We start from the raw sequence: 11,886 nt of genomic DNA on the forward strand, positions 1-11,886 counted from the left end.
AAAAAAAAAAAAAAAAAAAAAAAGAGACAGAAAAAAAGTGAGCGCTCAGCATTGAATGTAAACACATACACATTATGCATGCATATATATATAATTATTTCACACAATTCATTTTAAATTATTTTAGGATTTATGTCTACTGACGCCCCCTAGTGGGTCAATGAGAGAATCAGATGCATGGAGCGCAGAACAAACGCTGAATAATCAACTCCTTGAACAAATACATCGGGACACCAATGCATCATTCCCATCAGACATGTGCTTATAATATTAATGATAAAAAAAAATTATGAAAAACAAAACTTTTTGACTTCAGATGAATTGTCACCTCTCAACTTTATTGTAGTTTGTGGCAGAGAGAATACAAAAGCACAGACAACACCCAGTATCACAAAACTGAATATAAAAGTCAAAACCTTTGCTACTGAAATAGTTAAAACGGTATTCAAATAAAAATTGCATTGCAGTTTAATCAAGACATAAATAATGTATAAAGCTGATATATTAAAAACCCTTTGCATATACTTTGAAACAAAAGAAAGAAATCCTTGCACAAACAAGTTTGCTTTATAAGAGATTGTAAATTGTGGACATACACGTATAAAACAAACCAAGACAGATATTAGATATGATAACAAACAACAACAACAGACATACACAAAAATATGATGCCAACAGGAAAGATGGACATTTAGCACCATGTAAATCTGTGCAAAAAGCCCTGCAGATCTGTTAAAGCATAAACACAGCCAATACTAACATCAAACAGCAAATGTCTGCAGTAGTTTTTAGTTGTAGTAAAGCAGAAAAAGAGGCAGGAGCCTATGTGACCCCAATGAGACAGAGAAGAGACGGTCAGAACGCAACTAAAACACAACTTACACAAAATGAAAGGCCTCTGGTGTGAAAGATGTGCTGCATCTTTATCTTCATTTCACTTAAAACTCTGAATTATGCCTTGAACTGAGATGCATTGTACTACAGCCCCAAAAAACGCTTTCATTCCTTGTGCTCTTCGTATCTCTGGGGTCGCAGAAGGACGCTCTGGTAGGTTTTGATGCAGGAGAAGGCTGTTGGCGGAATGAGGCGGCGGTCGATCAGGTTGTACTCCAGGTGAACAGACACCAGCAGGGAGTCTTCACGGGCCGTAGTGTCACACAAAGAGTTCATAGTGATGTAGCTATTGGGAGAAGATCAGGTTAAAACAGACAGACTGACAGACAGACAGACAGACAGATTCACTAACCTGATGTAGTTGTGGTTCAGTCTCAGGTGCTGCAGGTTCTTTAACTGTAGAATGCCTCGTGGGATTGATCTGAGCTGGTTATGGTCCAACAGCAGTTCAGCCAGTGAGTTGTGCAGGCCCAGGAAGGACACTTCATTTATCCCGTCTTCACGCAGACGGTTGTAAGACAGCTGCAGGGACTCCAGACCAGGTTGCAGGTGGCCGAACACATAGCCAGGGATGCGCTCAATTTGGTTGTGATGCAAGATGAGTTGCCGCAGACCAACCGGCAGGAAAGAGGGAACGTGAAACAGCTTATTGTGGGAAAGGTCCAAATACTCCAGTTTTCTGTGGATAAAGGCATTTTTGAAGATGCTTCAAGATCGTTTTGAAATACTTTATTATGTACTAAGTAATGAATTTTATACTATTATGTTATTATGTTACTATTATGCTATTATATTAATTTTATATTATTATGTAACTACATGTTATATTACGTCAAATACATTTCCAAAAGTTCATGTACTTTTTGTTCACAGTGACACTAATAGTTATTAGTAAAAGTTTGGAGCAGTTGTCTAACAGGGTGTCCATTTTTGGTAACTGATTTTTGAAATGATAATATCTTTTGTGCCTCCCAAACTACCATTCAAAGGTTTGGAGCCAGTCAGTAATACTATTTAAAGAAATTAATAAGTCAATTCAGCAAGGATGCATGACATTGAACAGAAGACAATAAAGGAATAAATTACATTTTAAAATAAATAAAAACAGTTATTTTAAATAGCAAAATTTCACAATATTTTTTATGTATTTTTGATCAAATCCAAACTGTATAAAATAAAATTGTAATGTACAATTACATCACATGACTCAATAATGAATATTTGAATGTCTTTGAAGCATCATAAATTATGAATACACATTCATTGAAATTTTTAGTTTTCAATTATTAGTTTTTATACAACTGCTCTGACTCTTTATTCACCATATAAAATATAGTAATTGTCCACAAGATGGCACGTTACAGCAGAGATAGAGGCAAAGAACTGTGATCTGAACTCACAGCAAGTGTATCCATGCTCTTGGATGAATGCGGTCCTCTCGGATTCGGTTATGGCTGAGGTTCAGGACTCTCAGGTTTGTGGTCTTGTTGAGCAGCCCTGAATGGACCACCTCTATCTTGTTGTCAGAAAGGTGCAGCTCCTGAAGACATTACAAATCAACAACATTCCATTATATACTGCACTAGATAACTCAATGTTGGCCTTTTGAGACACAAAATGTAACTGACCTGTACTGAAATAGGTAGACCAGAGGGAATAGCCCTGAACTTGTTGTCCTCCAGTCTTAGGTAAATCAGCCTTCTCAGAGGCTTGAAGGCCAGAGGAGAGACGTTTCCATCGTGGAAATAATTATCCTCTAACTCCAGTGTCAGCAGCTGGGACAAACCTGAGGCAAACATAAAATTAAATTACCCAAATATGGCATTTACTCTTAGTTTGTCAGTATTTGCCAGTATTTGGAAGCTTAATAGAAGTCCCAGTTATGTTTCATTTAAACTTCAAAAGTTTGGGGTCAGTAAGATTTTTAAATATTTAAAAAATACAGTACAAAACGTAATATTGTGAAATATTATTAGAATTGAAAATAACTGTTTATGTAATATATAACTGTCTAAATAACTGTCTATTTTGATATATTTAAAAATGTAATTTATTCCTGTGATGGCAAAGCCATTACTCCAGTCTTCAGTATTAGATGATCCTTCAGAAATCATTCTTATATGCTGATTTGGTGCTCAAGAATCATTTCTTCTAAATATCTTTGGGGGAAACTGGATTATTTAATGAAAAAAAAAAGCATTTATCTGCAATAGAAATGTCTTTTCTCTCATTTTTGATCAATTTAATGCATCCTTAATTCTTTTCGGGGAAAAAAAAGTAAAATCTCGCTAACCCCAACCTTCTGAATAAATAAAAGAGACAACTGTTCATGAGAAATATTTGAGTTCAGAAATCTCTGACTATTGATTTCGGATTTTAGTACCTTGGTAAATCTGAGCACATTTTGAGATGACTGGGGTCATTTACTTAGGAATTTGCTCTCCATTTAAACTCATTTCTGTCTAGAAGAAACATTAAGAAGGTTTCTTTTGTGATTTTTCTTTCCTATGGGCTATAGTTAGCGTACCATAAATTACTGTATTAAGCATGAACTGACTGGCAAGTAGACAAAAGTAATTTTAAAATGCCCAGATTAACCCCTAACATGAAAAACAGATTTTTTATTTTTTTTTACCAGACTCGAGTGTTGAATAGTGAGTTCATACGGACACTGTGGTTTTGTGTTTACCCTGAAAGCTGTGGGGAGTGAGACCACTGAGTTTATTATCGTTGATCTTCAGCTCCACCAGTGAGGGAGGGAGAGCTGGCACTTTAGTGAAGTTGTTTCCATCAAGGTTCAACCTCCTGAGCTTCATCAAGTTCTGCAATGGGCCGAGAAGAAACTCATTACACTGTCAAATCCAGACTGGAAATATTTCAAAGCTTGCTGCAAGTCACAGAAGCAGAAGTTACACAACACAGATATTCAAAGTTCATCTGGCATGAGGAACAGACATTTACCCATCATGCTACCGAGCACAGGTAAACACAGAAGTACAGCGAACATGTGAAAAAAAACCTATTCTGCTCTGTCATATATATATACTGTATGTATATATGTCACCTGTAAAACCTGTGCTTGGCGCCCAGTAGATATGACACACAGGTGAGAAAAATGATTGTGTTTCTTTTTAGGGGGTAATATCTATTGACTGAAAATTCCCACGTTCACTGCAGCATCCTTGTGAGAATTGTCTCGGTGACCTGGCATCTTGCGAAAACACGTCAGCTACTTGCTAAATATCAAGCTTGCACTGTGCCACACCATAAGGCCTGATAACTCACCATTGTAACAGATAACAGATCACAAAGCAGTCTCCATTTTTGCAGATCTACATTAATCTGACCACTATTCAAAGAAAGAGTCCAAAGAAATATCACGACCATTGTTGTGTGATCACAAATGGAATATGAAAACAAACAGAATGAGTTATGTGTCAGTACACTTGCTAATACAATAAAGTTTCTTTGACTGCATCTCACCCGAAACACATTTGGTTCCAAAGAGAAATCATCCAGCTTGTTCTTGCTGAGGTCGAGCCACTCCAGGTTGGGAAGACCTGCTAGAGCATGCGATGGGATCTTGCTGATTTTGTTATCTGCAAAATTCCAGGAAGACAAGAGTAATTTTTCACCTCTTTCTGGATGAGGGTATGCTCTGTTTACACTTCTCCCATTTCAGTGCCAGCTCTTGCAGTGCCACATACAGAAAATCATCTGATGGACAAACAATAGGACACTGCCAGACTATGTTAGAACACAGTAAAAACATGCAAGAACATCTGTCAAACTCTAATAACACAGACCCATATTGCCAGACTCTAAACCCCCTCTTAATTTAACAAAATTAAAAAAGTAGTTTCCATCTCATAATTTTGACATGTATACCATTTTTGTATGCACAACTTCATATCTCACAATATGACAAATATTTTCTTTAGATATATATTCAAAAACGTTTAAAATCTTACTGAACCCAAACTTTGCAACTCCTGGGTTCGGTAAGATTTTTTATGTTTTTGAATAAAGGCTTTCATGCTAACCAAGGCTGCATTTATTTGATCAAAAATTCAGTAAAAATTGTTAAATATTTTTTTACAGTTAATAATAACTATTTTCTATTTTTTGACGAAGAGAGACTTCAAAAGAAGTATAATTTTTTGTAATAATGTAAAAAATAATTATTATCACTTTTGATCAATTTAATGCATTTTTGGAGAATTTATTTCTTTTAAAACACACACACACACAACTTCTGAATGGTAGTGTATATATAGTATATAAGGAATTAGGTTTAGCCTAAATGAAGAAAAAACAATATGTCAATGAGGTAAGAAAATACACTTAATTCAAGGTATATTCTCTAAGACAATAAGATAATACATGTAGATAATTATCTGTCTTCATGAGCAAGGTGAACTGCGCTCACCTCACCTGCAAGAAAGAGACTCCTGACCCCTGCATCTTTGATGATGGGCATTTGGGTAAGGTAAGTGTTTCCACAAGCTATAAGAGACTCTGAAAGCAGACAGCCTGCTGGGAGAGACTCCATATGAACAGAGGTGCGGACGATTGGACGGCCAATACCTCTATCCACCGATCGCCCACTGGGGGCTGGCAGTGGCCTTGCAGTGGGCAGTATCACAGATTTTCTTGTAGGAAGAGCAAAGGCCGGTTCTGCTCGTGGTATGGCTGGTTTGAGTGTGGGCGGCATTACTCGTCTTTCGATTGCTACAGGGCGAAGAGCAGATCTGAACACCAGAATGCTGCGGTTATCATCGTCATCATCATCACTGTCACTGTCGTCCTCTAGATAGTCATCATCATCGTGGCCATCAATATCAAAATGGACTGGTCTCATATATTGAGGTCCTGTGGATATTACAGGGGTCTTAGGCAGTTTACTAGGATCCAGACTCACAATCACCTCCTGGTTTGTCTTCACTTGCTTCTTAGGGACATTTGAGGGTGGCTGAATAGACAACATAAATGTTTAAGAACAATTAAAAGAGCCTAAAGTGGTTTGCTATTCTTAGCTGGTCTGGTTTAATACTCTTAAAATAAAGGTTCTTTATTGGCATTGATGGTTCCATGAGGAATTGTTAACATCCAAAAGGTTCTTTAAACTATAAAATGTTCTTCACACTGAGAAAAAATGGTTCTTTTAAGAACGGTGCACTGAAAGGTTATCTGAGGAACCAAAATAGTTACTTTTGATCTGGCAAAAGTATACTTTTCATCTGGCAACAATGGAAGACCGATAGGCCGACCAGGTAAACCAGCTTAGCACCATCATAGCCTAAAAAGAGCAGACAGACCACCCTAAACCAGTTAAAACCATCAAATACATATCTAAAGGTAAATAAGTACACTAATGAGGGGGAAAAAATCAGTATGAAGTATACGAAGCATACTACATTTTCTCATGCACATCTACATACGTCTTTTGCTGGGGTGACTACCATCTTGTTCTTCTTTGGTTTCACCTCCAGAACCTCCGTCCCCACAGATGGTCTGTTTTTCAAGCTTGTTTTCCCCGCAGATTTTGGACTGGACTTACTGGCCACAGAGTTCAAGGTGGGTGAAGCTATACATGGTGTGGCAAACAGAAAATCAGTACCCACCACCAAGCATCCCACTCCCTTATGGCACCTTTCCCAGCACTGCATTGCACCACACTAAAAGCCAATTTCCAGCCTGTATCACCACAGGGATGCCCACCGTTCTCTTTAGCTCTTACTACAAATTGCTAATCCAATTACTATTTGAATGTACCCCCGATCCAACCCCCCCCCCCCCCCCACAAAAAAAAAAAGAAAAAAAACCAATAGAATAGAACTAGGTCTACTGTTCAAAAGTTTTCAAATACAAATATTTATTTTTCTAATATTTCTAATTCAAATAATTCTATTAATCAAAGAATCCTGCTGGGAGATAGAGAGATGATGGTTCCCAAACCTCTGGCCGGGCAGGGGATGGTTCGGCAGCTCACTGCTCCATGTTTACACTGGCACACACTGCAAGGCTCCGGAGACCAGACAGCCCCCTCAAACAGAGAAATCCCATTCACCAAGCACTGACTGCTATGACCTGGCATGTATCCAAACACACAAAATTTCAGAATTCTGCACACAGTGGCTACAACAAGTAATTTGACACTTAATCCACATTTAAAACGCAAGAATGACAATGCATTATAATATAATATAATATAATCCTAGCAACAAAACAAATTCTGTAAATAGTTTTGCTTGAAATGTATTTGTGTTCTGTCAAATAAATGCCACTTAGTTTAATGTTTTGTTATGTAATGCACTGCCATTCAAACATTTTTAAGTAAGACTTTTGTCCAAACACTTTTATTATCCAAATATTGTATAGACCTTTCATCTTAGCTCATCATAATTCAGTGTAACCACTTATTTTTCTAAATTAATAAAACTGCACAATATTTCATAATAATTATACACACACGTACTTTTAAAATGTCTTATTTTTGTTAATTTTTTTGCTTAACCACTTTTTGACAATTGCACAATAAATATAAATATAAAATCACAATATTAGAAAACGGTATCTTCTTCTCTTATTATCTTATCTTATGTTTTGGCTTAAATAAAATGCTATTACTCACCTGGAAGGAATGGGTTATCATACTCAGGTGCATCTTCAGCAGATAATAATAGTCTGGAGTTCCTCTGTCTCTCTCTTCTTCCCTTTTCTTGTTTTCCTTCAGCCGCTAAAAGAGCTAACCACAGACACAGACACAAAGCTAAAGGCTTGTACATTGTTAATGTACGCTGGAGTAAGTTCAGGTATGATCTGCTAGAGACAGCTGTCTCAATGACTCTGAGGGCTGCACCTTCTAAAAGGCCAGTTATATTCTGCCTCTGGAAATCATGTTCAACCCATCACCCGTCCCTCCGAGGAAAAAAGAAAAAAGAAAAAGAAATGCAAAGGTGAGAGCAGAGAGTGAGGAGGAAGGAATGGAACGGAAGCAGGGGAGTGAGAGGGAAAAAATAAAATCAAAACAGTTTCAACAAAGCGCCTCTTTCACTTGGCCTGAAGACCAACCGCCTCTCCTTTCCCTCTCAACGAATGCCCAACAGTCCCGAGAGCCAAACAAACTATTAGAGCATCCTCAAGGGGAAAAAAAATCTTATCTTTGACACGATTTAATGTTCTGACGTCAACGGGTGCACTTCTGGTGTGTGGGATTTCAGATTTATGTGTTGATGAATAAAACATAGCTTTAAGTCTCTCTTAAAATGCTCATTATTGTTTGTGCTTCACTGCTAGTGCAAGTTTGATGGAAGAGCAGAGAAAACATTGGTCTGTAGGGAGCCTGTTGATATGAAAGGTAGCTTTGTTTGTCCAAGGGCCAACGGCACCACAGTCCTGAGAAATTCTTCACGTTCCATTGCCTTTTGCAACCTTGCTTGACCATGCAGCCCCTTTCTGTCCAGTGTGGCCATTACACTGCATAGGAGCACTGTTGCTATGACAACCACTTCATTAAATAACATTACAGAGAATTATTATACCACTTTCTTTCTGAGTAGTTTAATTATTGACATAAATAAGAAACTGAAATTATCTTAATGGAGAACATTTTTACAATCAATGTTCTGCCATTATTCTAGGCTAATGGGGTTGCCAGGATGTCACTATGTGGTTGCTCACTTGAGTCACAAGAGTCAACCCTCAGGTCTTAATATTCTGGATCCATGAATATGGTTTGGGTCTGTCCAGCTAGGCAAAAATCACAAGTGTAATCGTTTACAAAAATAGTAACACACGTAAACTTAGACTATACTAAACTGCTTGAGTAAATAACCATGTCCATGTGCAATAAAATAAATCTACAGTACCATTCAAAAGTTCACAAAAAAGGTAATATTCTGAAATATCGGTTTTCTATTTTTAATATATTTTAAAATATAATTAATAGCAGATTTCCTTCAGAAATCATTCTAATATACTCAGTTGGCTCTCAATAAAGAAAAAAAATCGTATTATCAATGTTGAGAACAGTTGTGCTGCTTAATATTTAAAAAAAAAATTATACTTTAAAAAGGAATTAAAGTAATAAAAAATCTTAGTGACCTCAAACTTTTGAATGGTAGTGTATATTATTCCAAATTTACGTGCAAGTCAAATATATCTGGTAAACAGATTGAAATAGCCTAGCAAATATTCCAAAATATTTCTAACAATCACAACAATAAATATGACATATTATTCTTTATCATGTAGATACCTTATCCAGAATATCCATTTAACATAACAAAATATTAATTTGTACTTTTAGGTGTTAAAACATTTTTGATTTTGAAGAAATACGTTTGGATTGAGAACAAATTTTTTTTTACAAACATTTCACAAACTAACATTGATAGATGTCTTATGTTTCAATTACCATGTGTAGAGGAATATTCCAATCACTGTGAAGCATGTAAACCTTTTTATTGGAATAAAGGCTTTTAAGAATATGGACCTTAATTAGTGCAAATAAATGTGGTCAGCTAGCACTACATTAGTACACAAGTGTAAGCTTGTTATGATTATATAAAATGTGTTTGGAGCAGGCTGGGACAAATAAGTAATTTAGTTCTACTTAATTCTGTTTGCATCTCCTACACTGCAGTTTGTTATAGCCTTTCTTTGTTTTTGCTTCCCACACAGAAAATTATTAAGCAATTTGATGCTATACTCCCCCCCCCCCCCCCCCCCCCCCCTCATTCTTGCTCCCTGTCTTTTTTGCCATTCCCTGTCTTTCATTCAAAATAATAACTCTGAATGTTTAAGAAGACAAACAATCATTTAAAACAGGTAAACACGCCACCCACATCTTCCTGGCTTTACACCTGCTCGGAGTCTGACCAAAAAACAGATTAGACCAGATATAAATGTCTCAAACAAATAACACAGAAATCATTTTAGCAACATCCTTCATCTGTGGGCCGCTTTTGGAATGAGAGTGTATTTGAAGACGCTTCCAAAAATATGGTTTGATATACAACTGAAGTAAGCAAACCCCAGACAGCAAACAGTCTAGTGCGTTCATTTTCTTCATGACAACTTGAGAATCAGTGTTTACTTTTTCCTAGAATTCCCCATCCGTCCACACACACGGCTGGAGCCAAGCCTGTCGAGAACATGATAAATCTACTGCCCGGACAGTTTAGAGAATGTGACTGACTCAAGACAGATAGAATGACTGAATAAAAGATAGATAGAACAATAGATAGACGGAACAACAGACAGATAGAACGATAGATAGAATGACAGATCAACAGAATGAAAGAACAATAGAGCGATAGCTAGAATAACAGATAGATAGATAGATAGATAGATAGATAGATAGATAGATAGATAGATAGATAGATAGATAGATAGATAGATAGATAGATAGATAGATAGATAGATAGAAGGAAGGAAGGAAGGAATGGATGAATGAATGACAGAATGAGAGATAGAAAGCAACCACTGCAAAGAAACGTATCTTTTCGGTTTATCTCTTCTCTAGCTGTGTGCACTTGGGAACAGTTTGCTTTTCTTGACTCATTAAAAAGCCGCCTACTACTAGATACTTCTCAGTCCTCTAACAACAGTGATTACTGTCTGTATATTTTTAGTGGATAGATAGATAGATAGATAGATAGAAGGAATGAATGAATGAATGAATGAATGACAGAATGAGAGATAGAAAGCAAACACTGCAAAGAAACATATCTTTTCTGTTTATCTCTTCTCTAGCTGTGTGCACTTGGGAACAGTTTGCTTTTCTTGACTCATTAAAAAGCCGCCTACTACTAGATACTTCTCAGTCCTCTAACAACAGTGATTACTGTCTGTATATTTTTAGTGCTCAGAGGGAGATCTGACCCCAAAATTGTGGTGCAGATTACAGCGATGCAATGTAACCAACACTTTTGCTGTCCCTCTCTCTCTCTCTGTCTGTATCTGCAATGGATCTCTTTGTTAGGGTTTGGATAAATCCTGTTATTCATTGGCACAAAAGCAGTAGACTATATGACTGTAATTCGACGGTATCTAATGTATCTATGCCTGAGCATGGCAATGATACATAGCTTGAGGCAAAAATGCCATTGAAAGTTGGTATTTTGGTGGAAATTGTGGTTAATATTTCAAGGATTTTAGCCTGGAGCAATCAATGTAAAGATCCTGTAAAGAGCATGAATGAAAAACTAATGGGCCATGACTTACTTTGTCATTCATATTAGGTTGTTTTAACCAAATTGTCACTTATAGACTTATAAATAATGAGCATGTTCATTTAATACTGTCAATCACAAATGATGGTATATAAACTAATCTTATCTCACTGTCTGTGCCAAACCACAAGCCAAGGCTGTATCACAAAGATTATTTGATGTGAACTCGTAAAATTACTGAAGCCCCACAGAACATAACTGATCAATAACCCATTTCCCATATAACATGACCTGTTATTCAGTGTTGAATACTCAGCATACATCAGGGTTGCCAGGTTTTCACAACAAAACCCGCCCAATTGCTACTCAAAACTAGACCAATGGCGTTTCGAGGGGGTAAAATACACATTTTTTTGGCGGGGTTCCCATGGTAAAATTCGCATCCCAGTAGCTAAACATCACCTTACTGGTGTCGCTTCAACCCGCATATATGAACAGTGTTGGGGGTAACTCATTACAAGTAACGCGAGTTACGTAATCAGATTACTTTTTTAGTAAAGTAAGCATTACTTTTAATTTACAAGAGAATATCTGAGAATAATAACGCAAGTTACTTTTTTTTCCAATTTGTTGAGAGAAATCAGAAGATGTTACTGTAGTTCTAAAATAAATATGAATATGCATTAATTCATCTCACTCACAAAAAAAACAGATTCAGTATTCCTCAAAATGAATAAAAATAATGCAACTCAGAATATGACGCAAACCTGCAATAATTAAATGTTAAACAACACAAATATCCTTTATGTATTTA

At 36.6% G+C, this 11,886-nt stretch overlaps 1 protein-coding gene across 1 annotated transcript; it reads right to left on the bottom strand.

Annotated features, from left to right (window-relative positions):
• Positions 1-775: 775 nt before the first annotated feature.
• Positions 776-7,711, bottom strand: LOC107550204 (extracellular matrix protein 2-like). Its single transcript, XM_016231449.1, has 10 exons — positions 7,529-7,711; positions 6,853-6,984; positions 6,336-6,481; positions 5,329-5,866; positions 4,378-4,493; positions 3,584-3,716; positions 2,523-2,680; positions 2,295-2,434; positions 1,247-1,573; positions 776-1,180 (listed from the first exon to the last, which is right to left on the bottom strand). The coding sequence occupies exons 1-10, from the start codon at positions 7,680-7,682 to the stop codon at positions 1,000-1,002; spliced, it is 2,025 nt and encodes a 674-aa protein (XP_016086935.1). The 5' UTR covers positions 7,683-7,711; the 3' UTR covers positions 776-999.
• Between the last annotated feature and the right edge of the window lie 4,175 nt (positions 7,712-11,886).

Source organism: Sinocyclocheilus grahami, unplaced genomic scaffold, assembly GCF_001515645.1.
Source record: "Sinocyclocheilus grahami isolate Dianchi unplaced genomic scaffold, SAMN03320097.WGS_v1.1 scaffold16.1, whole genome shotgun sequence".
Taxonomy (NCBI): domain Eukaryota; kingdom Metazoa; phylum Chordata; class Actinopteri; order Cypriniformes; family Cyprinidae; genus Sinocyclocheilus; species Sinocyclocheilus grahami.